The sequence below is a fragment of the Peromyscus leucopus genome, unplaced genomic scaffold (assembly GCF_004664715.2).
Source record: "Peromyscus leucopus breed LL Stock unplaced genomic scaffold, UCI_PerLeu_2.1 scaffold_430, whole genome shotgun sequence".
Lineage (NCBI taxonomy): Eukaryota > Metazoa > Chordata > Mammalia > Rodentia > Cricetidae > Peromyscus > Peromyscus leucopus.
In genome coordinates this window covers 44198-70851 of record NW_023505322.1, presented here as the reverse complement: position 1 = coordinate 70851, position 26654 = coordinate 44198, and the positions used below count along the sequence as shown (strand labels likewise).

General features: G+C 52.5%; 1 protein-coding gene and 2 pseudogenes across 1 annotated transcript; all 3 read right to left on the bottom strand.

Moving 5' to 3' along the window:
* Positions 1 to 2002: 2002 nt before the first annotated feature.
* LOC114698878 lies at positions 2003 to 2976 on the bottom strand (annotated as a pseudogene).
* Positions 2977 to 7531: 4555 nt separating this feature from the next.
* Positions 7532 to 8434, bottom strand: LOC114698877 (free fatty acid receptor 1). Its single transcript, XM_028877718.1, has one exon. The coding sequence runs from the start codon at positions 8432 to 8434 to the stop codon at positions 7532 to 7534; it is 903 nt and encodes a 300-aa protein (XP_028733551.1).
* Positions 8435 to 12528: 4094 nt separating this feature from the next.
* LOC114698885 lies at positions 12529 to 25640 on the bottom strand (annotated as a pseudogene).
* Between the last annotated feature and the right edge of the window lie 1014 nt (positions 25641 to 26654).

Genomic DNA, 26654 nt, shown 5'->3' with positions numbered 1-26654 from the left:
TGCTCCAGGCCCCCTGTGTGGCTCACTCTCCGCCAAGGTGCCTGGCAGAGAAGTGAGCTTGTTTCCACAAACACGCGCTGCTCATGGCGCTCGCCTGGCCTGTTTGACCCTGTCTTGTTTCCACAGCGAGATCCCAACCAGCCTGGGATTTCTTTGTTGTTGTTTAAGATTGCCGTGAGCAGTGGCTCATGACTGCTGTCCCAGTAGGCAGGGGCCTGGTTTAAGTAAGGTGGAGAGTTTGAGGCCAGCCTGGACTGCAAAGAGAGATTCTGTCTTAAAAAAAAAAAAAAACAAAACAAAAGTGACCGGGCGGTGGTGTGGCGCACGCCTTTGATCCAGCACTTGGGAGGCAGAGGCAGGCGGATCTCTGAGTTCGAGGCCAGCCTGGTCTACAGAGTGAGTTCCAGGACAGGCAGGGCTGCACAAAGAAACCATGTCTCGAAAAAACAAACGAATGATGACGAACGAACACAATAGTGAGTCTTGGGTGTGGTGTGTGCTGGTGCAGGACGCAGAGGCAGGCGGATCTTTGGGATGTGAGGGCCAGCCCAGTCTGCATAGTGAGTTTTAGGCCAGCCAGGGCTACATAGTGAGATGCTGTCTCAAAAACGAAACAAGGGCTGGAGAGCTTAGTGGTTAAGAGCACTGGTTGCTCTTGCAGAGGACTTGGGTTTGGTTTCCAGCACCCACCTGGTGGCTCACAGCCATCTGTAACTCCAGTTCCAGTGGATCCAGTGCCTTCTACCAACCTCAGAGGATACCAGACGCACACGGCACACAGACATACATGCAGACAAAACACTTGAATACAATAATAATTTTTTAAATGTCAAAACAGCACTGAGCCGGTACTTAAGACCTGAGTCACGTGGCCCAGCTCCTCTCTCAGATGTAAACCCGAAGTTTTCTAGGAATGTCCCAAACAAGCCTGAGTTCTGTCCACAGAAAACAGCTCTCCTATTCCTGTGCAAGCCCTGCGATGCCAGCTTTCACGTCCTTCCGGAATCCACCACATTCAAGTCAGGCTTTCATTCAAGTTCCTCAGCTTCTTGATTTATTTGATTTGATTTGATTTAATTTGATTAAGCAGGTTTCTTGTGCCCAGGCTTGTAGCTGAGGATGACCCTCAATTTCTGGTCTTCTGCCGCCTCTCCCCTACTGCTGAGGACAGATGGACACAACTGTATCTAGTTTATGTGGTTCCAGGGACGGAAGCAGGGCTTGTGCCTGCCGGGTAAGCACTCTGCCAACTGAATGTGAATAAACACATACATACACATACATGCATATATCATACATACATACATGCATACATCTTAAGGATAAAATCGTGGTTAGTTTTATTCCTCCGACCCTGCTCCTCTGCAGGCGACTGGGTGTTTTTGTCCAGCCCCACTCCCTCGGTGTGACTGTTCTTCCACCCACCACCTACATTACCCAGCCAAAGATGTGGAAACATCATTTACTTTTGCCAGGTACGGAATTTATTGGATAATTTTTCTTTGCCTGCCATTGTTCATAAGTGTCCCAGAGGATCTGAATTTATGGAGCAGTGGGAACTCCCTGGAAAACCCTCACCAGGGCAGGTTGTTCCCTCCCCCCTGGAGCCCTGTCTCTCCCACTCTGAAGAGCCAAGAGTCAGTGGCTTGTACCCTTCCCCCACCCCAGGTCCCCAGCTCAGCTCCCAGCCCTGGGCGGCCCCCTCCCCCGATGAGGCACTGAAACAGTTGGCCGCTGCAGAGGCTGGGCTCACTCTTCCAGAGAAGTCTCTCGCCATTTCAAAGTCCCAGAGTGAGAGGGTGGGAAGGAGGCACCATGGAGAGTCGGAAATGTGAGCAGGTCCAGGGGAGCCGAGTGACAGCTGTGTCTCCAGCCTGTCCCAGGAGTCGCGTCTCTCCTGAGCTAGGGAATGAATGCCCCATGGACACCCCTGCCTACTCCTTCCTGATCCCCGGAGATCTCGGGCCAGCACTGGGCCAATGCTTCCACACCCCTCCTCCGGTCCATCCTTTTCGCTAGCTTGGACACTCCTTGGACGGCTCTTCTCTGTTCTTTTCCTTCAGTTCCAAGCTGACTTCCTGAGTCCACGGCACACAGCCTCTGGTCAGCCTCCCCAGGAGCTGCTGAAAGTCGGCTTGGAACTTGGAGGATGAGAAGTAGAAGACAAGGGGGTCGATGCAAGAGTTGAGCGTGCTGAGGAGGAGCACGTAGCTCCGCCAGGTTGGACTCTCACCCCGGACATAGCCCACCACGTGGGACATATTGTAGGGGCCGAAGCAGACGAAGAAGATGAGCAGTGTGGCTGCCAGGAGCCCCATCACCCTCTTTGCGCCGGCGCCGGCTGGCTCCCCGGCTGAGAATCCACACAAGCCGGCTGTAGCAGTAACTCGTGATGCAAAGGGGCACCATAAAGAGGACCACAGCCATCTCTAGCCTCACAGGCAGGAGCACAGCCAGCTGGTCCTCCCGGAATTTCAGGTAGCAGGTTGCATCGATCCCCTGGCTGTGGGTGGTGTTTCCCCAGTACTGAATGACATAAACCACACTACAGTGACCTGATGCCAGGAACCAGCAGATGCCACTGACCAGACCAGCCTGCCCCAGCCGTGGCCGAGTCTTGTACCACAGTGGGTAGGCCACGCTCAGAAAACGTTCGACGCTCACAGCCATCAGGAAGAGGGAGGTGAGATAGATGGGTGGTGAAGAAGAGAAACCCCGAGAGGGGGCATAGGATATAGGGCAGGAGCCACCTCATGCCACTGGCCGCCTCCACCATGCGAAAGGGCAGGAACAGCAGCAGCAGCAGGTCCGACAGGGTCAGGTTGAGCAAAAGTAAGTCCACGGCCACCGGGCGGCGACGCAGCTTGCCCACGAAGACCACCAGGGCCAGCACGTTGAGGGCAGTCCCACGAGGAAGACCACCAGGTTCACGGAAAAGAAGAGCCAGTGATGGCCGACAGAGACGTTCATCTCCATGGCCACAGATGCTAGTGAGACAGAGGTGAAGAGGGAGGTAGCGTGGGGAGTGGAGGAGTCCTCTGTCCCCCACCAGGAGACTCTGACCCATCAGGCAGGAGGGTTGCCCTCACTGTTTACCCCCACCACGGCATCCCCGTCCTCTCCCTGCAGGGTCAGCCTTCCTGCCTTGCTGCCTTTGCTGCCCCTCACCCAGTGCAGACACCGCCAAGGTGTCTCCCTCCATGTGTAACCCCAGCCCCACACTCACCAGCTTATTGGAAAATCGGCGCTCAGCTGTCTAGCACCACGCTGGCTCTTCCAGCACTAGGGCGGTGAGCTAGTCGTCCAGCTGAAATGATAAAGACTTGGTGGTGCCTGTGACGTCACTCGCTGCAGAACTGCACAAAAGATGCTTTGAGCTCTGCTATCTGGGCTGTGTGCATATGCAAAAAAAAAAAAAAAAAAAAAGAACAAATCCCAGGGCTGCGTGTGTCGCTGAACATACGGTCTCGGCTGGGACCTTCCTTCCCCCCACTTTGACATCATCTCCTCCACTTGGACTCGGTATGCTTCTTTAGAACATGCACATCTGTGCTCATCAGAGTGGGAGATGGGACGCACAGACCGAGGGCTGGGCTCTGCAGCCGCCTCTGTTTCCTGCTGACTCTGTGACTGGGACAAATGAGTATAAGTCTGTGGCCCCCATTCCATAGAACGGTAACAATACAATTTCACAGATTAAAACGCACGCATTGGCTCAGTTATGGAGCTCAGTGGTGGGGCAAATAGACTGGGCTGTGGCTCGGTTGGTAGAGCATTTGCGTATCATGCATGAAGCCCTGAGTTCGAGCCCAGCACATAAAGCAGGCGTGGTGGTGCATGCCTGTAATCCCAACAGTTTAGAGGAAGAATCAGGAGGATCAGGAGTTCAAGGTCATCATCAGCTCCTGGCCACAAACAGTTTGAGGCCAACCTGGGCTAAATGAAGCCCTGTCTCAAACAAAACATAACATGTCCCTGCCATGGTCCTTGTGGTGCAGGCAGGGATCTGGGGTGACGATGGTTAATGTGATGGTGGAGGGAGACAGTGAGGATTGCAGTATCTTTCAGCAGGAGCATAACCCACAACAGGTCCTCAGGTACCACGTCAGCTCATGACAGGGAGGTGACTCTCCAGGTCCCCTCCTTGTTAGGCATCGTGGCCACAGTCGGGGAGCAGGGGGCATGTTTCACACCCAGCTCCGTTCATCCTCACAGACAGCAGACCTCTTCACTCAGATGTTTATGGAGCAGAGCATGAAACCGACACCCACCCGCCAGAATGGCTATAGCCAACACCAGACAGGAACAAGTGCCAGCAAAGACAGAGAGACACCAGAGACTGCACCGGGGGTAGCCACTTTGGAAAGCAATTTGATTGTTTCTCTAAAAACTTAAACACGCATTTACACAGTACCGATAATTCTACTCTGAATATTTGCTGGAGAGACATGAATACATGCGTGTTCACAAACACTGGCTCATAGATCATCTTCATCATGGGCCTAGCGACCGTGGCTCACAGTGGAAATAGGCCATGACTCCTCAACGGATAGACATCAGGATGTGAGGCATCCTGATAACAGCGTGACACACCACATGGATGAACCCCAAAACACATGCTAAGTAAAGCAAGCTAGACATAGCAGGCCCTATTTCACATGATTTCATTTGCAGGAAATGTCCAGAATAAGCAAATATTTTAAAACAAAAGTCGACTAATGATTGGGAGCCAATGATGAGAGGCAGCAAGAGAAATAGAGATCCACTGTGAATGAGCGTAAGGGATCTTTCTGGGTACATTCCTGAGAATTCACTTTTAAAAATTGGCTTGTGTACTGAGCATGGGTGAATTTTCTGGCCTGTAAATTATATCTTGGTTAAGTTGTTAAAGGTGCTGCTGCGAGCCAGGCAGTTTTTATTGCTTTCGGGCTCGCATTTAGTGAGACTAAATAAAAGACATCAATACTAAAACGGAAGCTCCATCTCCTGGGGGAGTGAATGATCAAGAGATCTAGTTGAGGGTGGGGGTGGACCTGGTGGAGGAAGCCAGAGTGGATGGGATCGATTGGGCCAGGGAAGGAAGCGTATTGGCCCCTGAGTGGAAGGAAGCCCAGGTAACTGGGCACAGTGACGCCACCCCAACAGATGCTCCAGGTCAGTGGGGACAGAGGTTCTAACCACTATGGGGGCAGGCAGTGGGGTCGCATGGACTTTCACTAAAATTCTCTAGTGTCCACTGCCAGGGGCCACGTGGTGAATGAAAAAATGGAAAAAAAAAAGATGAGGACACGATTACTCCTAAAGTATGGCCAAGATTTTTATTGTAGAGATAAGGGAGAAGCAGGCAGAGGGGAGAGTCTGGGCTAAACGTGGCTGGCAGACTAAACCAAGAGAGGAGAGAGGGGAGGGAGAGGAGAGAGGAACCGCTGACCAAGACACTGCTGTAGTCAAAATGGCTGAATTACATAGGGATCAGGGTTGGGGGAAGGGAAGTGGAAGCCCCGCCCCTGGGGGAGAGGTTTAGGGAAGGGGCGGGGTGAGGCGTGCTGGAGCAGCCACAGGTACTGAGGTATAATGGGAGAGCTGGCCAGCATCCACTTTGATATATTTGCCAAGTAAGTAACATCGAATTTTCTTTGGCAGGAGATCAGGAATATCTACCCAGCTGACGAACGTTTGCTGAGCACCTACTATGTGCTGGTTTCTCTTAAGCGTCGTGGACCTACTGTTCAAAAACTCTTCAAACACTCTTAAGGCCACAAACAGATCTTTTCTTCCTTCCTTCCTTCCTTTCTTTCTTTCTTTCTTTTCTTTTTTCTTTTCTTTTCTTTCTTTTTTTTTTTTTTTTTTTTTTGAGACGGTCTCACTGTGCAGCCTTAGCTGTCCTGGAACTCACGTTGTAGACCAGGCTCGCTTTGAACACACAGAGATCCACTTGCCCAAAGAGATAATTTGTATGAACCAATTCAAGCTCTCTGGTCAGGAGAAGAATAGGCTTGATTCTGACACCTGGCCTCATCAGAGATGCCCAAGTGCCCGTCTCCTTCACGGCCACTCTCCTCTGCCCTCCCTCTCATGGGCTGGGGTGTGCCTCTTCTCCTTCTCCAATGGGATCACCAATACAGTCGACCCACAGGTTTTTCTAGATGTCCACTAAGCCTTAGAGGTCTGCTTGGAAGGACCACACCTCACCCCACCTTTGCTGGGGGACGTCAAGAAAGCTTCTTGACCTCCCCCAGAATGAAGGTGGTCATCACTGTAGCCACTTCACACAGTTTTTGGGCCCGACTAGAGGAAGGCATCCTTGTCTGGGGAGCATCGTTTTGCACCACAGAGCTGCTGGAGGAGCGTGTTGTCTGCTCAAATCAGAATAGAGGCTTCCCACGGCTGCGAGCAATCAGGCCACAGAATCTCGTTGGTGTTGGCTCCCTCTGCTGGGCACAGTGTCTGGTGCAAACCTGCCCATCTGAACAGCAGGCACCTGGCTGAATCAAACAGGTTGTGTGAATTGGGCAACTGTGGTCTGTGCCAACAGTCTCAGCTTTTCTGGAGGCTGAGGCAGGGGAATCACTTGAGCCCAGGAGTTCAAGACCAACCCGGCTACTCTGTTAAAAACAGAAGGCGGGAAGGGTGGGGTGAGGGGACCTGGGACAGCTCATCCCTAGAGCACTTGCTTAGAAGGAGCAAGGCTCTAGGTTCTATCTCCAGTAATACACATAAACACACACACACACACACTCTCTCTCACACACACACACACAGACACACAGAGAAACACACAGAGACACAGACACACACACACACACACACACACACACACACACACACAGAGACAGACAGATAGACAGACAGACAAACACACACACAGACACAGACAGACAGAGAAACACACAGAGACACAGACACAGACACACACACACACATACACACACACACACACACACACACACACACACAGGGCTACTCTACTTGGAAGGGTTGGATGAAGATGAGGGACACAACTGGCGTGATGAGACACTCCCACAGTTCCAAGATGCCTCTGCTGGAGCTCAGGTCTGCAAATCCCCTGCATCTGTCCAGCTTGCTTTCTGCTGTCAACTCAAATGCTGCCCTCTAGTGGGTTCAAAGGGGTATGGCAGGGTCATGATGTTGCCACCTTCAGAAATGAAAATGTTCTTCTCTCAAAAATCATTTCCGGAAACACTCCAAAATCGGGTCACTATAGTGGTATTCTTCCTCATCCCCAGGAGTGCAGGGCTGCTCACAGCCTACAGCAGGCAGGTGGTTAGGACGTAAGGGACAGAAACAGGAGGCAAGTTGGATATATCCGGCAGGTGTACTGTCCCCTGTTCCCGTTCTTGACCTCCACTCTCTTCTCCGTACAAGGACACTGTTCTCTCCAGGTGCAGCCCTTCCCATGAGTGGTTTCTGTGATGGCTTTGGGCCAGGCTGCTCCTGGGTCGTGGACGAGCAGCCCTCTTGGGGGCCTGGCAGTCACCCAATTCAACGCCCCTTGCCCCCAGAGGGGCTGCTACTTCTGAATTGTTCCTCCTTGGGTCCTTGCCATACACACTGTCCCGCGGCCGGGACCTGCTCCCAAGTAGCCGGTGACCAATGGGTTGAGCACCACACTCCAGGCCCCTGTGATGAGCCCCAGCTTCCTCCAGGAGCCTCCTAGGTCCGGGTTTATGAAGCTAGCCACATTGGAGGCATTGTAGGGGCCTAAGCAGAGCAGGAGTGAGAGAAGGGCGCCTCCGGCCACCCAAGCTGCCCTGAGCTTCCGCTTGTGGCTCAGACCTGAGTGGACCAGGGCCCGGAGGCAGCCCACATAGCAGAAGGCAGTGATGCCCAAGGGCAGAAAGAAGAGCAGGATGGAGAAACTGAGGCGGGCGGGGCCGGCAGAGTTGGGATCCCATGCTTCCAGGCAGACCGGGGAACCATTCACAGGTGTGTTGATTCCCAGGGAACTGGTGGTGTTGTCCAGCCAGCCTCCAGGGGCCTCTAAGCCAAGGACCAGGCCCAGGTGGCAGAGGACAAGGGCCCAAATAGCCACACACACGCCCCAGGAATAGCGGGGCCTTCGAATGGCTTGGTACCCGAACGGGAAGGCGGCCCCCAGGTAGCGGCCAGCACTGAGGGCAGCCAGGAAGCCTCCACCTGCGTAGAGTGGAGCAAAGTGGACCAAAGCGAAGATTGGGCAGAAGGGGAGGGGCAGGGGCCAGGCCCCGGAAGCCAGGGCCTCCACGGCCTTCAGGGGCAGAGTGATGGCCAGGAGGAGGTCAGAGCAACCCAGGTGGAGCGTGTAGACCAGGCTGGGGGTGAGGCGCAGTCTCGCGTGGGCCACCGAGCCTCGGATGGCCATCAAGTTCAGTGGGAAGCCCAGTGCGAAGGCGGACACGTAGAGGGCGAAGGAGAGCTGTGGGGGCAGGGCCATGGGGCCAGGTGGGTGCTGGCCGCTGCTGCAGCTCCTGCTCACTGTGCTCAGTTCATCAGCAGAGGAAAGGCGGGGCTTGGATCCCACGCTGGTGTCCTGCTGCTCAGAGCGTCACTGAGGATGCCAAGGTCCACAGGAGGAAATGGCTGCTGGATAGCCCCCAAGCCCGGGGCAGAACTGAGGAGTCCTCTCAGTCCCCAGCTGTCCCCTCCTGTACCACCTCTTAGGGGGAAGACAACGACTCACTGTAACAGGAAGAGACAGAAGTTTCCAGAGCTGAGGCGGCCTCGATCCTGTAGACTCTGGGGAGAGGGGGGCAGAGGGAGGTCAGAACCAGGCTATATGCATGCCAGAGACCCCGAGTTCACTCCCTGTCCCTTCCTCCATGACCAGAGTTGCCATGCCTCCTCAACAGGAAAAGACCTTCACCAGAGAAATCAGGGCTGGAGGGACGGCTCAGCAGCTAAGAGTGCTGCGTCTTCCAAGAGACTCAAGTAGGGAATCCTAGCACCCGAGACTCAGTCACCTCACAGGGCCATCCATAACTCCAGTTACAGCATCTTCTTTGGCTTTTGTACACACATACACATGTTTTTAAGAGAGAAACAGGAGAAGGCAGGACACACACACGTTGATCCCAGCAGAAGCAGAGGAAGGTCTCTGTGATTTGGGGGGTCGCCTGGCCTACATATTAAGTTCCAGACCAGCCATGGATACATAGAGAAGTCTGTTTTAGAGAGAGAGAGAGCGTGAGAATACACCCAACACGCACACACACACACACACACACACAGAGAGAGAGAGACAGAGAGTGAGAGAGACGAGAGAGAGAGAGAGAGAGAGAAGAGAGAGAGAGAATATCAGTGGACACTAGCTACACCAGGCAGGAAAGGCAGGCCAAGGGGATGCTAAGGGACAGCCCAAAGGCAAGTCAGTTCCCATCAGTGTATCCACACCTCGGGCAATGTCCTGGCACAGGAACCCAGGGAAAGAGGAGCCTTTGAAAATGGGACTCCTCTTGGTGCTGCCGGATGCCTCTGAGGCTCAGGATCCCCTTGCAGGGCTATTAGATGATGCCCGGGATGGGCAGTGATCTGGAAGGGAGAGAAGGGCGGGGTGGCCATTAGCAGGAGGTACTAGAAGCCTGGATGAGCAGCTGATGGAGCATCCTATGCTGGTCTGCAGAAGGTGAGGATATACAGAGGAAGAACGGGAGTGTGACTAGCTTGATTGAAGACCTTAAAGATCCAGGGTTCATGGGGCACAGCATTGTGCCCTCCCGACTCATTCGCTGCCTGCTCAAACGCACAGGGAGCTGAATCTGCCCCATGGCTGGATGAGCTCACGGGCAGGTCCCTTGCTTTATTGACTCACTCCGAAATAACAACAACTGAAGACTTCAGTCACCAAGCAGGTACATGCTGTCATTCATATACGGACAGTAAAAGAATCATTTAGTGGCCTAAGCCTGGTGATGCAACCTGTAATTCCAGCTGTTCTGGAGATGTATGAGGATCACAAGTTCAAGGCCAACCAAGCTACAGAGTGAGTTCAACTTCACCCTGGGGAACTTAATGACAATGTCTCAGAATAAATACTGGTGAAGGGGCTGGAGATATGGCTCTGTGCTGCACAACCTGCCTGGAATCCCCCAGTGAGGGGCTGGGGGCGTGGCTCAGTGGTAGAGCCCCCGCCTAGAATCCCCCAGTGAGGGGCTGGGGTGTGGCTCAGTGGTAGAGCCCGCCTTCCCAGTGCTGGGTGTGGCTCAGTGGTAAGAGCCCTGCCTGGAATCCCCAGTGAGGGGCTGGGGGCGTGGCTCAGTGGTAGAGCCCCTGCCTAGAATCCCCCAGTGAGGGGCTGGAGTGTGGCTCAGTGGTGGAGTGCTTGCCTAGCTTACCCAAGGCCCTGATTTCCAACCCCAACCCCATAATTTACTTTTAATTTCTGTTTCACCTACACACACACCTGGCAATTCTGGTCTAATCCTACGCAGCAACAGTTTCACTGAGGGTGCACAATCCTCCCTAAGCAGTTTGCTTGGTGGTTATTTGGAATTCCTCTGGCTGTGTGACCCCACGTCTGCTATCTCTACCAAAAGGCTGGCCCTATGCCTGCCCAGGTCTGCCTTGCGCAGTGTGTGGTGCTCCATGGATGCTCTGGTCCCGGGAGAATTGCTTACCTCAGCAGAAGGGCTGCAGTGTCCTGGAGTCCAGCCTCTGGGCCTCCTGGCCACCTGCTCTTCACGCCTCAGTAAGGCTGTTGACATCCACATCTCGTGGTCAATGGTCATGAAGTAGCTTTATATCAGCAGCTGGGCTTGGCGACAGGATAAGTAAGTACATGGTGGTTGCCAGGAAGCCTAATCCTGACCTCGTCAGCCTCAGGGCTGCCTTCTGCTCCTTCGAGAAGACCTTGCCCCTGGGATCTTTGGAGACTCCAGGTTTGACTGAGCCTCAGGAGATTGGTTCTGTCCGTTAAAATTCTCGCACCCCAACAACGGGCTCTGCCAGATGTGAGTTCTGTTTTATTGTGTTGTTGTTCTGCATTTTGAGTCGAGGGCAGCCCACGCTTGTCTCAGACTCGGTGTCTCAGAGGATGACCTTGGACAGATTCTGGTCTACTCCCCCCTACCTCCTCAAATGCTAAGATTACAACACACTACCCCGCTTATGCAGAACCCAGGAAGTCACGCATACGAGGCGAGCACTCTACCCACTGAGGCACATTTCCACCCCTCCCAAATGGCAAATTTGAATTCACCAAATACTTGTCATATATACTGATCAGCTAATTAGCAGTTGAATATTGCTGGACTTCATTGTGGGATAAGAGCCCCCAAAACTTCTTTCTCTCATTTAAACAGTGGGGTTTTTTTTTAATTTAAATGTAAAAAATGGGGGCACCTGGAGAAATAGCTCTGAAAAGCATCAAGCATTCTAACTGCTTAACACCTTCCAGCTCCCCAAAATTTATTTTACATTTGTGTGTGTGTGTGTGTGTGTGTGTGTGTGTGTGTGTGTGTGTGCCATAGTGTGCGTGGAGGGTTCAGAGGACACCTTTTGGGGGGAAGTTTCTCTCCTTCCATCATGTGGGTCCTGGGAATCAAGCTCAGGTTATGAGGTGCAGAGGCAGGGACCTGTGACACTGTGCCGTCTCTTCAGCCTCCATTCGGATGGCATTTAAAGTCCCACTGGTCCCCCAAATTAGTTAATGGTTAAGGAAATCAATTTGGGACAAAGAGGAAGTGAGGGCCGTGCTCTGGCACTGGGGAAGCATGACAAGGGAGGGGGGAAGCTGGGGACCCTCCCTGTGCCTTGCCTCTGTGGCTGGTTGAGACCTTGCTCTCTAGGTTGAGCAGGTAAGTGGGCTGGGGTGTGGCTCAGGGGTAGAGGCCCTGCCTAGAATCCCCTAGTGAGGAGCAGTGTGGTTCACTGATAGAGCCCTGCCTAGAATCATCCAGTGAGGGCTGGGTGTGGCTCAGTGGTAGAGCCCCTGCCTAGAATCCCCAGTGAGTGTGGCTCTAGAGACCTGCCTAGAGTCCAGTGGCTGGGTGTGGCTCAGTGGTAGAGCCCTGCCTAGAATCCCCAGTGAGGGGCTGGGGGTGTGGCTCAGTGGTAGAGACCCTGCTAGAGTCCCCCAGTGAGGGGCTGGGGTGTGGCTCAGTGGTGGAGCCCCTGCCTAGAATCCCCAGTGAAGTGGCTCAGGAGGCCTAGAATCCCCAGGGGCTGGGGTGTGGCTCAGTGGTAGAGCCCCTGCCTAGAATCCCCAGTGAGGGGCTGGGGTGGCTCAGTGGTAGGGGTTGCTGGGTTGAGGCTCTAGGGTATTTGCCTGGCATTCATAAAGCCCTAAGTTCAATACCAACACTGCACAATAATGGTACCCCCATCTACTGATTTGATCATGAGATTACCAAGAGTCTCTTCTCCTCCTCCCAAGCTCCAAAAAGTCATTCCCATCTCCAGGTTTCCAGTATAATTACCCAGTCACCAACGGACAGAGTTTGTGTGACAACAGCGTTATTTTTTATTATGAAGCATTTAGTGGATTATACATAGGCCCATGGTATCCTGCCTGCCCAGTGCCCAGGACCCTGAGGGAAGGCACCATCTCCACGAAAGGCCTGTCTTACTGTAGACATGTTCGTATGAGAAAAACCAGCTGAGGACAGTGCCTCTTGCTTCCTTACTTCTGCCCTTCTGGGGCTTTCTCTCCAGGACCAGAAATTTGGGTAATAAGATTAGTGAGGGGGGTTGGAGCATCAAGGGGACAGAGAAGAAGAGAGCCCAGCTGGTCATAGCAGGAACACATCAAGCTGAAGTCAGGCTCAGGATGAGGTGGATGGTGGCAGATGGCCAGGGTTGGAGAAGGGGACATTGTACAGTGTGGGGTGACAATCACCGGTGCGGAGAAGGCTGGCTGGTTCTCACCAGACTCGGGGTTTTTAAATGATTGTGAGGGCATGCAACCCAAGTGTGTACTCAGGGAGTTGCTTTAGAAGTTACAGGTCTCCCTTAGGCTCCAGAACCTTCCATGGCAGCTACTTCCAACCTCAGTGCTTGAGGGTCACGTATTCCACATCTTCCTTTGCCTGAGGCCGCTTCCCAGCCCCAAACTGAACCAGTTCGGAGTAGTGGATGCCGTCATCCTCAGGATGGCTTGGTGTCACATTCTCATAGTCACTCTGCAAAACACGGGAAGGTAAGCCAGGCGTCATGGTGACCAACCTCGGTCCATTCTCTTCAACGCCTTCTCCCGTTGGTTCCCCACCACACAGGGTCAAATGTCCAAACTGGGTCATCTTGTCTACAAATGGCTATGCTCGGCCCCTTAGACACCTGTCCTGGCTCCCACCCCAGCTCTCTGCCAGAACAACTGCTGTAGTCTGAATGTGTCCCCTGAGTTTCCTGTGTCGGAAATGCACAGATTGTGGGATCTGTAGCAGGTGATTAAACTGATGGGTTAATAGATAATCAATGCAGAGACTTTTTCTTAGGAAGTTGGTTTCTCTCTGACAAATGTCCCTGGCCATGAATGTTTTGTGTTATCTCAGGACTCTGTCATTACCAGAAACAGCTCCTTTGATATTGGATTTCCAGAACCATAAGTCAAAATAAATCTCTTTCCGTTGTAAACCACCAAGGGTATTCAGCAATGGGAAATGGACTGAAGACAGCCACCCTTCCCAACTTCACTGTCTGCCAAGTGTGTCCCATAAGGGCTCTCAATCGAGGCCTCCGGCCGGCCCCTCCCCTTCCATAGCGTAGCTCTGCCCCCTCACCACATGACGCTTCTGTAACACCGAGTAAGTAACTGTGTCGTCCTTGTTTGGAGAAGGACCTGTGCTCCTGAGGTCTCCGCACACTGAGAGAGAGAGAAGGCTACAGTGAGTTTTCCCCAGCAGCACCCCGACTTCAGTCCCTTGGGGAAAAATGCCTTGTCTCTTGTGCGCACAGCACCACATAGCAGCAGCTCATGAAAATGGTGGTGAACGCATCCCAACGCCCTCAACCTGCGCCACAGCCTGGCCCTGGGCAGCCTGGCCCTGGGCAGCCTGGCTCTGGGCAGCCTGGCCGTGGGCACCGCTTCTGAAGTAAAGAAACAGGTCCGGTGACACTCACTGCCATGTAAGAACGAGGCAGTGAGCGTGTGGTGGTGCCCCGTGCAAAGAGGGCAGGAGGGACACAAGACTTTCCTCCCACAACCCCCCTGAGTGGCAGGTACCAAACTCCTGTATCCTCCGTACCCGACTCTGGGCGTGTCGGTCTCCGGAAAGCGCAAGATGGCGTAACTAACACTGTCATCCATCGCCAGGTTGTGCAGCCCTGGGACTGGGGCCTTCGGAGAGAGGGGTCCTTCTAGTCTGGAAGATGCAAAGTTACAGCTGTGATTCTCTCCTGACCACTCCTCCTCCTGGCCTTTCCCCCCCCCCGGAGGTTTTGTTTGTTTGTTTGTTTTTTCCCCAACAGGATCTTACAATGTGTAACCCAAGCTGGCCTCAGATTTGCCAGTCCCCTGCCTCATCTCCCCGAGCACTGGGATTTCAGATGTTCACATATCTCAGAGCACACGTGCCCCTTTCTCATCTCCTGTCTTCAAGGGCTACTCTAGGTTCACCCTTCCCATCTTAACTTTTTTTTTTTTTTCCAGACAGGGTTTCTCTGTGTAGCTCTGGCTGTCCTGGAATTTGCTCTGTAGACCAGGCTGGCCTCGAACTCACAGAGATCCACCTGCTCTGCTTCCCAAGTGCGTAAAAGTGTGCTTTAAGCCACCACCTGGCTCCAATAACCTTTTTATTTAAAAAAGCTCTGGCCACTGGAGTTTTCCTGAAGGCCCTGCTGGCTCTGATTCTGTTTCCATCTAAGGATCAAGGGTTTGTGAGGTAGGTAGGGATGACCCAGCAGGCTGAGGGCTGTGGGGAGGGGGAGGGAGGAGGGGCAGCCGGCTGCTCACTTTTTCTGGAGTTTCATCCCCCAGATAGCCAGGATGCAGACAGCCAGGCAGAACCCTAGTCCCAAGGCAGCCCTCTTGCCGATGCTCTGGGCTATCTGGTGAAGAGAGAGATAACGGCTCACTCTGCTTTGTAAAGATGGCAATGGGCAGAGCATCCTGCCCATCTCCCTTCACAAAGCCCGGCTTCTTGTCTGCAGATGTCCTCCACACACGGTGGAGTGATTTGGTGGAGTGATTCAGAGAAAGATCGAGAAGTGGTCCTGCCTCCTCACTCCTGATAGGAGAGAAGGGCCAATTCTTTGTCCCCAGCAAGAGCTATTCCAGAGACAGGTCGAAACAAAGCCCGTGACCCTCGCCTTTGGCACCGTGCAACCCTGAGAGCTGTTTGACCAGACAGACCCAGCTCCACACAAGACTTTGTCACACACTTGTCGCTGCAGGTGTGCCCACAGCAGGAGGCTCAGCACCTCAACCTTGACGAGGTGCTAGGGAGATGGGATGGGCTATGGTTATTTGAAAGAAGCAGGCACATCTGGGCATGGTGACTCATCTCTGTAATCCCAACACTCAAGAGGCTGAGGCAGGGAATTGCCTGCAGTTCAAGATCAACCTGGGCTGCATACCAAGACTGCTATCTCAAACAACACAAAAAGAGCATGGGTAGGTTTCCTATGGAATGTTTTGGTTTTGAGGCAGTTTTTCTACATAGCCCAGGCCGGCCCTGGTGTTCTGGTGATTTTCCCACTCAGCCTCTCAACGCCTGTGTTCAGCTTCCTTTTTGTTTGAAACTTTTTTTTTTAAAAAAAAAAAAAAAAAAAAAAAAAAAAAAAAAAAAAAAAAAAAAAAAACCCAAAAAACCACGCACTTGTATTATCTTGTTTAAAACACACTAAAGTATCAAAAGATAAATAAGGATCTTATTCATCAAGGGAGAGATACACACATAGAGGGAAGGAGGGAAGGAAAGAGACAGAGAAAGAAGGAACACCAAGAGCTTTTGGAAGGTAGGCACAGCCTTTGAGGAAGGTCCGTGAGGCAGAACGGGGTGACTTTCCAGCTAGGAGCTACTGGCGGCAGGGTGTGCCCTGGCTGAGCTGGACACGCGAGGTGGGGAAGGGGCTGCCCCGCCAGGATAGAGGAGAGACCCAAGGGACTTACAGTAGACAGTGAGGTGCTGGGCGGTGACTCGCCCATGCTAGCGGGTTGATCCCTTGGCAGCGGTAAGAGCCAGTGTGTTGACCCTCAGGGGCTCCAGGCTCAGCTTCTGGCTGAAGAAGGGGAGGTCTCGTCGCTGGAATCCAACCAGACATACTGGGAGACGGGCGGTTGGCATCACCCTCACAGACAAGATGGCCTTCTTCCATTACGCTGTTCCCAGGGCTAATAGACACGCGCAGCCTCCGAGGAGCATCTGCAAAGGGGAAAACCGAGTCAGGCCAGGGCTGCGTCACCTCATCTTCTTCACACTTAGCCCCCAGCTCCCGCCACTCACACAGCACTTTGAGGTCCCAGGCCTTCGACGGAGTCTCTCCAATGGAGTTGTTGACGATGCAGTTATACTTTCCAGAATCTTCTGGGGATGGAGCTGAAGCTCAGCTCTTTCCTTCCTGCACAAGACTCCCATTCTTCCTCCACACGATGCGGACCTCTGGGGGGTGGCTCCCGGAGAAGCTGCACTGGAGGATGACATGCTGCCCAGCAATGGATCTCTGATGAGGGGCTCACCTTCAGGACCTTCACAGCTCTGGGGGCATCTGCAGGGCCACAGCCTCAGGTGATATTTTGACTCTCTAACCTTCTTGATGTCTCCCCAAAATGTCCTGTGTTTGATTAGGACTTCCTAGCCCTTTGTTTAGTGTTTCCTGTGTCATGGGTCAGGACTTCCTGTCTCCTTAGCCCCAGGCCTATGTGCCCTTCTTCAATCCTCTCTCCCCTGGCCTGTGGTCCAGGTTCCCATCCCCCCTTCCACCGCCATATCTCAGTGTGTCCACCTCATAGACACGCCTTGCTCTGTCACTCACAGTGGACATTCAGGCTGACGGGTGCGCCCCACGAACACCGTGGTTATTACAGGGCAGCGCAGCTGATGGGCCTGGAGTCCCATGCAACGTTCTGAATCCTCAGCACTCCAGGCGAGATCTCATTCCCAGAACCTTGAGGGCTCCACTGGTAGGAGGTGACTGCAGGATTGCTGGAGTTGTAGCTACAGGCCAGGGTCACACTGCCTTCCCGAATTGGCGTGGGGTTTTGAATCACTGGTGGTTTACCTCCTTTGGGGCATCTTAGAGGAGAGCAGAGAGGTGAGAAAGCATGATCATTTGGTTCCCCTTTGCAGTACCAGAGATCAAAACCCTCGCCTTGGAGGGCCTAGGCAAGAAGCTGAGCCCCATCTCTAGCCCTACCCTATTTTTCTCTTTAGCCTTTTATTTTTGGGTCGGGATCCTTGTGTATTTGCACAGGCCAGCCTTGGACTTCTGACCATCCCTCCTTGCCTCCTGAATGACTGACTTGCACCACCCTGACCAGCTGCAAGGCTGGTGTTCATTAAAGCCTTTGCATACTGTCCTCAATGAAACCTCTCCTGCTTCCTATTGCGGCTGTGAGGCACAGTGCTATTTAAAGCGGTATGACTGTGGGCTGCAGGCCTCCATCTACCCGTCTGTCAAGTGGGGCACCAAGAGCACCCACCTTCCAGAATCCTCTCAGAGCACAGATACCCTTAGAGCAGCCAGTGTGTCATAATAATATACACTTTGCTACTGCTCTCAGCTGTCCAGATGTTCAGAGTGTGGGTGGTGCCCCGCCCGTATGCAAGGCACTCCGGGTCTGACAACCGAGACTGTCTTGGGAGCAACTTGATAACCAGCTGTGCTGTGCTAAGGAATGCCAAACGATGGCGGAATAACTGGACATTTCCTCTGGCTCTCAAATCTTTCAAGACTTGAATCTTCAGGGCCTCAGCTGCTGCCATTGATGCTATGTTTGTGTTCCTGAAGCCCTAGTCTTAGGCAGGGTCACATAGCCCAGGTTAGCTTGAACTTGCTATATATTCAAGATGACCTTGAGTTTATGATGCTCCTGCCTTATGTCCTGATGCCACACATGCATTTCTTTTATGCAGTGCTGGGGACTGAATCCACCGAGCCACGTCCCCAGCCCCTCACTGGGGGCATTCTAGGCAGGTGCTCTACCACTGGGTCAGGCCTCGGATCCCTCATTGGAAGATTCTAGACTAGTGATTGGTTGCTGAGCCATGCTGCCACTCCCTTCCTGGTAAGTTGTAAAAGCATTCTGCTGCTGAGCTGTGTCCCAGGTCTTCTCTACTTTTGAGACAGTCTCACTAAAATTGCCCAGGCTGACCTTGAACTCAGTCTGGAGCCCAGGCAGTCCTCATATTTGTGATCCTTCTGTCTTAGCTTCCTAGTAGCTGGGATGACAGATCTGGGCCACCAAGCTGGTGACATTTATTCATTCATTCATTCATTCATTCAACAAACATCTACTAAGTAATTGCCATAAGCCAAGGCTGTGGGTCTGCATGTCTAGAATGCAGCTGTGAAGCTCAGGTCCCTGGCTGCTTGTCTTCCCCACACCTCCACACCCCTACACTCTATTGCCTTCCTTCTCTATTTCCTCTTTCCTCCAAGAACCAGAGGTCAGTTGGCCGCTCACACTGGACATCCAGCTCAGTTTCCTCTCCTTATCTTTCCAAGACCCAGGCGGTTCTGTGCCACGCAAGAGTATTTCCCAGCATGCCTCAGGGAGACTTTAGGGATCCGGAGCTTCTCTTGTGTCTCTCCAAGCACAGGTCTTCCATTGTGGTACCAGGTTATAGTTTGTTGCTTTTCGGACTGGCCAGTGACTCACAAATCAGCTCTATTGACTTTCCTTCTTCAGCCGGAGAACTGTAGATGTGAACCCTGGAGGATCTGGAGCAACTAAAAGAAGCCACACAGTGGCAGCGTAGGTGAGCAGAGCGCCGCAAACCTGGCCAGGCAGTCACCAGCCTCCACTACCATCCCTGAGGATCCTGATAACTCCCCGCCTCCCTTGCCAGATTCAAGGGAACTCACAACAGCACTGTAAGGCCACTTCTTCCGATTGTCCTAGGCCCAGGTCGTTTTAAACCTGGCAACGGTATTTCCCACTCATGTCCTTGGTCACTGATTGCAGAGTTAGTGTGAGATTCTGTCCCTTCAGGGGCTGCCCATCCTTGACCAGGACACTGTCCTGTAGTCTGGGTTGCTGCTGATAACCTGGCATGTCATGGTCACAGAGCCACCCTTCATGACCTCTTTGGAAGTGACCTCGATCTTCAGCTGCGGGATGTCTGCAGGGAACAGAGGAGCATTGGGAGAGGACAGGGAATTCTCGGCGGCTGTTTCATTGGGACAGCAGCAGCCTGCACACAATCCTCACTTGTCTCTGCTTCCCCTTCCTCATGCGCCTCCCACCTGTCTCCGCCGGCACCCCGCACCCAGCATTGTCCATTAGACCCCGACAGCGCAGCCGTGCTGCTGGCCTCCAGGAGACGCAGTGTCTACCTCCTCTCTTACCTCGAAAGTGGCTTGGCCGCTCCCTCTGGTCCTCGGACACCGCCACCAGTACACTACACTTGCACCTCCACACCTAGTTCTTTGCACTGGTTCTTTCCCTCCCTAGAATCTTCTTTGCTCGCCCTGGCCCTCTGTCATGTCAGCCAAGGTCCTCATCTTCTCCACAGACGTCTCCATCCATCAGCCCATCCTAAGCCTGCTTTCTTTTGGGGTTTGTGAGCTATTTGCGTGTGCACGTGTGGATAAGGAGCTCGGAGGACAACCTTGGGTGTTGTACTTCAGGAACTGGCCATCTTGATTTTACATTTTTTGAGACAGGGTCTCCACTGACCTGGAGCTCATCAATTTGACTAGACTGGTTGTCCAGCAAGTCCAAAGGACCCACCCAGATCTCCCCAGGGCTGAGACAACAAGCCCATGCTACCACATTCAATTTTTGTTTTCTTCCTCTTCCTCTTCTTCCTCTTCTTCCTCCTCCTCCTCCTCCTCCTCCTTCAACAGGGTTTCTGTGTAGCCCTGGCCATTCTGGAACTCACTCTGTAGCCCAGGCTGGTCTCAAACTCACAGAGCTCCACCTACTCTGCCTCACGAGTGCTGGGTTTAAAAGTGTGTACCACATGCCAGGCTCCACAGTAAATATCCATTGAATGGATGAAGAATGAATGAATGAATGAATGAATGAATGAGCCATAAAGTAATGACAGGAAAATTTCCTTGTATGGAGAACAAAGAAGCCTAACCAGATATCCTCAAAGTATGCTGTGACTTAAGAATTGATTGATTGATTGATTGATTGATGATTGAGTCTCAGGGTCTCACACATGCTAGGCAAGCACTGTACTGCCAGGAATATCTCCAACACTTAGGGTTCTGAGATAGTGTCCCACTGTGTAGTCCAGGTTGTCCTCAAACTCAAGATCCCCCTGCCTTGGCCTCCTGAATACGCATTTCCAAGCCTATATCTCCACACTCAACTAGATTGCTTTATTTTTTAGGCCAAAACAGAGACTAAAATGAATCTGTGTCTCAAGACACAGGACCAGAAGAGACAGTGGAAGAGCCTTGCGCCCCTGTCAAATGACTGACAGCTGACCCTTCTATGGACAGACTCCTCTTACCTTACTGGGGCTCACCGGGGTTTAGGAAGAAGGGGACAAGATGTCCTTCCCACATGGAGACTCACGTTTAACATCCAGAACCACTCTGCTCTCAGAGAGCATTTGGCGTCAAGTCTTTCCGTGGTCCTTCCACTCTGGCTGGAAGGTGAGCTCGCTCTCTGTGTAGACATTTTGTGTAGAATCGGGGGCAGAGGTGATGGAGGTGATGGAGGTGATTTCGTGCTCTTCCAGGAACCACTTCAAGTAAATGTGGTACCGAGAGCAGGCAAAATTCAGTCTACAGGTCAGAGTGAGACTTTGGGATGCATGGATTTCTGATGGCATCTGGATGTAAGGTGGGAAGGGTGTCTCTGGAAAAAAAAAAAGAGCTGGGGTGGGGCATGGGCTAGCCTTCCACCTGGCTTCAGGCATCCCGTCCCAGATGGCCTCAGAACAATCCCTTGCAAGGTCATTCTACCTCCTTGTTCAGTTCAGCTTCTCTGTGGAAGGCTTTGGGGGCACTAAGCATGCTGGGAAATCGTATTTTAACACTTACTTCGCTTCTCCTTCTCCTTCCATTTACTTTCTAAGCGGCCCAGGGTCACCCAGGGCGGATTTCTCTGGTTTAGCTCTGCATGTATTGCTAAGCGTTGGTGACATGCTTGTGTTTGTGAGGCCGCCTCAGTATTGGAGTCAGTCAAGCAGACAGCCCTTTAGTGAGGCGATCCTGAGCCCAGGACTCAGACCTCCACCAGGCTAGACCACCGCACAGACGTGATGTCAAGATGCCTTGCGCTCACAGCTCTAGTGTGGACGGATGATATCGTTGTCTAGGGCGGAGAGCCCAGCTGTCTGATGGAGACAGGGATGGGAAGCGAGAGGGGAGAGAGGGGACCCAGGTGCGGCAAGCCAAGAGGGCAAAGGGTAGAGGCGGGTGACGACATGGCACATAGGGGAGAGCCTCTGGGGAAGGGCAGCCTGGCCCCCGGGCTGGAGAGTTGGGGGAGAGGGCGGGGTATGCCAGCCATACTCTGTAGGTGTGACGGATAAAGACTGAGGGATGCTGGAGGAACCTGACGGCCATTTCCAATGTGATGTGTAAATAGGCACCTCAGCCATTGGTCCCAGGGTTTGAGACCTAACCGTGAGCAAGGAACTCAGCCTTCCTCCCGCTTTGACTCTGCCAGCAATGCGATGTTCCCCCGTACCCTTACTGGAGATGTTGAGGTGAAGTTTGCTCCATCCACTTATCACCGCTGAAAATCATCCTCAGCCCCAGCTTCCCGTTGTCAGTGACCCGTATCTGGTGGATTTCCAGGGAACAGTTATTTTTCTCTTTTTTCCCAGAACGTCACCCTTCCTTGCTCAGAAGGAGGTGACTCAACCTTGGTGTTATTATAGAGACATGCCCCTTGAAATCCTTGGTATGATTGTCAAAGTCGTAATTGTGATACAGCAAGACCCCGTCCAGATGACTATTCCAGGCTGGCATTTTGTACTTGCAAGGAATCCAGACGCAGGCTCCTTCCCAGGCGAAGAGGGTTTGGGGATGTTCACAGTCCATTTCTGTGATGAGCCAACCAAAGCCACGTGTCCTAAAGGCCACAAGACTGGTCAGAAATCGTTACTGAGGGGTGAGAACTTTCACAGAACAGGAGAGGGAGACCCCGGGGAGACGAAGGACGACGGAGGAGCACAGCACATCTCTCTCTGCCTCTGAGCAGTTCCCCTCCGTTCCCCAGACCTATCCCTGCTCTACCTTGCCCCACAGACATCTCCAAACCCAGGTGTCAGCCTGGGCCTTACCTAGAATCAGGAGGAGCCGCGGACAGTGGACATGCATGGTGTCTGCTCTGGGTGAGACCTGAGGAAAGAAGAATTAGTCTGTAAACTGGGTGTGCTGGTGTGTGACTATCCCAGCCTTCAGGCAATTGAGGCGGGAGGGTTGCTACAGGCCTGAGGCCAGTCTAGGCTACATTCTGAGGCCCTGTCTCAACAGCACAAGAACTTGCTCTTCGAGTCAGTGCTGCTCTTGCTTGTTCAGTTGAATTTTTTTTCTGATCCTGGGTGTGTGGGGAAGAATACCTACCTGGTTATATGATGGAGATGTGGGATTTGGGGTGCTCAGAGCTATTTCTGGGTGTACCATACTTCTTCAAGCTGAGACCCTCCTTTGCTTTCTTTTTCTCTGCCTATCTACGCATTTACTAGTTTTAATTTTTATTTTATATTATTAGTGTGGTGTGTGTGTGTGTGTGTGTGTGTGTGTGTGTGTGTGTGTGTGTAATATATGGGACATGTGCAAGCTACAGTGCACATGTGGAGACCAGAGGAGGACGTTGTGGAGAATTCTGGGGAGCTGATTCTTTCCTTCTACTTTCAGTTGTCCAGGAGTCCAGCTCATACGACCAGGCTGGCATAGACCAGGCTGGCATAGACCAGGCTGGCTATAGACCAAGGCTGGCATAGACCAGGCTGGCATAGACAGGCTGGCATAGACCACCAGGCTGGCTAGACGCAGGCTGGCATAGACCAGGCTGGCATAGACCAGGCCTGGCATCTGGCATTGGCATAGACCAGCATAGGCTGGCATAGCTACACTGCTTTTAACAACCTCTAAAACTCCTTGCCCTGCCTGAGGCTCTGTGGTACCAGGCTGTTGTATGCCTTGAATGCCAGGCCTGGTACAAGGATCTCCCCAGGCTACCGGTGCAAGATCTTACACAGGGACAGACAGAGTGATTTGAAAGACTTGGGGGGCAATCTCGTTAAACCAAATTTTAGCCTATTGATTTAGTCCTGGAATTCAGCTGCTCCAGAGGCTGAGGCTAAACAGTTGCAAGTTCAAGGTCAGCTTGACTACAAAGCAGTTCAAGCCTGGTCTAGTCAACTTACTAAGACCTTGTCTCAAAAGAAAAAGTAAAAAGAGGACTGGGGGTGTATCTCTGTGATAGAGGAATCTCCCAGTGAAGCAGTAGACACCTGCCTAGAATCACCCCCACACCGTGAGGGGTTCAGTGATAAAGCACCTGCCTAGAATCCCCCAGTGAGGGGCTGGGGGTGTGGCTCAGTGGTAGAGACCCTGCCTAGAATCCCCCAGTGAGGGGCTGGGGTGTGGCTCAGTGGTAGAGCCCCTGCCTAGAATCCCCCAGTGAGGGGCTGGGGGTGTGACTCAGTGGTAGAGCACCTGCCTAGAATCCCCCAGTGAGGGGCTGAGGTGTGGCTCAGTGGTAGAGCCCCTGCCTAGGATCCTCCAGTGAGGTGCTGGGGTGTGGCTCAGTGGTAGAACTTTAGCCTAGGACGCACAGTCCCCAGGTTTAATCCCTAGTACTATCTCAAGAAGTAAAACTAACCTCACAGTGAAGTTTGACATGAGGAAAACATTTTGAGGGAGTTAGAAAGCCTTAGAAACAGAGAATGGTCCAAAGCCCCTCCCCCAGCCCCAGGTGCCAATAGGAATCAAGGAAAGATATTCCTTTTCTAACAGCATCAGTCAGTTGTTACCACATGGGAAAGGGACCTCCCGTGGTCTGATCATCCACAGTTTTACCATAAGTAAGAAAGCAGACTATTATGAGAAATGTCTTATTTTATAAACATACATAGGACCAGCCATGGTGGTGTGCACCTAAAATCCAGTACTTGGGAGCCTGAATCTGAGAATATGAGTTTGATGCTAGTCTGGCCTCCCAAGCCAGACTTTGTCTCAAAAAAAAAAAAAAAAACCAAACTAAACAACAGAAATATAGAGTGTTGGCCTGACAGAACTTAACCGTGTGTTTAGGTGCCACCGATTTACAACTGATACCCAGCGTGCGCTCTCTCTCTCTCCTCTCTCTCTCTCTCTCTCTTTTTCTCTCTCTCTCACCCTCCACCATCATCACCATCCTACACTTTACATAGAGTTAAATTTAGCTCTCTTGGTGTGGCTGTGACCTGTGTCAGCCCCCAGGGATCTTGGCAGGATGTGCCGACTGAGTGTGTCTCCGGCGGGCGGCGGCAGTGCAGAGCTGTGCCTGTGCCCTTCACTCCTACCAACAGCATCAGCACCTCCTCCCCTCCAGCAATTCCCCTCCCAGGCTGCTGGACACAGGTTGGGGGGGGTGCTGGGTGAGCAGGAGCAGGTATAGGGAAAGCTAGTCCACTTGCTGAAAGCAGGCTGGCTTCTGTCCCCAGTGTGGGGTGGCCTGGCCTGGGTGTGTGAGAGGTGAGGAGACAGAGGCTGGGGCAGATCATCAAGGTTCAGGGAATGTGTCACATGGCCTTATCTTCAAGGTCACGGCCACTTGGGAAAAGCCGAGTTCAACGGGAGGCTTTCCTGTGAGACCTCTCCCACCTTCTAATGAGCTGTGCATGCCGCCAGAGACATGGAGTAGATTCCCTTACTTCCTAGGCCACGAGTCTATTTTACTCTTTTTCATCAAAAGCTTTGCAGGATTGCAAGCTTGGTTCTGAGGGACACACGTTGAGACACCCTCGGGTTGCTACAAGGGTTGTGGCAGCCATCAGCCCCCAGTTGCCTCTCTGGCAGCACCTCCAGCTACATCCTCAACATGGCTTGGCTGAAGAACTCAGGGTGAACAGAAAGCAGACAGTTCCCGAGCAAAGCTGCCTGCCTACGGGATTTCTGGCAGTCACCGTAGCATAAGAAGCAGGGACCTGAGCTTGAGGACTGGATGGCTGAGGAGGTAGAGTAGGGTATGGCAGCAAACAGTTACTAAGTCCAGGAACTTAGAATAGGGCCACACTGTCGAGGCCTATGATGCACTCAGCTCAGTCTCTGCTGAGAGGCCTCGGAGCTGGCTTCCCAGCCCTGCCCTCCCCTCCTGAGCATCCAACAGCTTCTTCCACCTCAGAGGACCAGAAAATCTGGCAGAGGCAGTGCTGAAAGACAGGGGTCTGTCTGTGCCTCTCACAAGTTAGATAAAAGAAAATGGCAGGTCCTCATGGCCAGCACACAGAGGACACCCCATATTTGCTTGTTGAGAACAAGAGAAAAGATCAAAATGGTATTTACCTGTCTCCTCCCGCGAGCTATCTCTTCAGGGTCTCCAGCAGCCTCTGAGAGTAAAAGTTAGTCAAGTCTCCCCAGCTTGGCCACACCCCCTTCCTCTCTGTGGCTCCGAGGAGACCCAGTAGATAGGGTGATCTGCATCTGCATCTGTGAGTGGAGAAGAGAGGCCATGATGGAGAACATGGGCTTGGAGTCAAATTGGAAGGGATGTTTTGCCTCTGCAGCCAGGTCTTAACTGGTGGATCGTCCATGTCTGATGGGGTCTCCTAGCTGGTGTGTCCACGTGTCCCTCTGTGAAAGCCTCGATCGTGACAGCTCCAGTCGGCTTTCGTTTGTCTTATTTCTAGCACTGCCATCAACAGCTCCATGGGCTGGGGAAGAACAGAGCTCTGAGGAAGGAAGTTGCCCAATGGGAGTCTTTCCTGCTTGCATTTATTTGTTTGTTTGTTTGTTTTTGGGTTTTTGAGACAGGGTTTCTCTGTGTAGCTCTGGCTGCTCTGGAACTCACTCTAGTCCAGGCTGTTTTTGAACTCAGAGATTCACCTGCCTCTTCCTCCTGAAGTGCACACCATGCCTGGCACTTGATTATTGTTTTATTTGGGATGGTATGCAGGCACATGTGTGTGTTTGTGTACTGTGTGTATATAATATGTATGTAGTGTGTGTGTTTTTGTGTATGAGTGTGCTTGTGTGTGTGTGTTTGTCTTGTGTGGTGTGTGGTGTGTTTGTGTACTGTGTGTGTGTTTGTGTATTGTGTGTGTGTGTGTGGTGTGTTGTAGTGTGTGGTATGTTTTTGTGTGTTGTGTGTGTTATGTGTGTGTTTGTATGTGTGTGTGTGTGTGTGTGGTGTGTGGTGTGTGGTATGTTTTGTGTGTTTGTGTGTGTTATGTGTGTGGTGTGTGTGGTGTGTGTAGTGTGTGGTATGTTTGTGTGTTGTGTGTGTTATGTGTGTGTTTTGTATTTGTGTGTGTGTGGTGGTGTGCATGTTTGCACCAGTGCTTGTGTAGGGGTCAAAGGACAACTTGTGGCCAGCCCTCTCCTCCACCTTTATGTGGTTCAGGGATAAACTTGCCAAGCTTGCCCACAACCTAGTCACTTGTATC

What these genes read in the sequence shown, in the direction of transcription:
- LOC114698877 (XM_028877718.1), bottom strand. Translation starts at nt 8,434, where the DNA reads ATGGCCCTGCCCCCACAGCTCTCCTTCGCCCTCTACGTGTCCGCCTTC.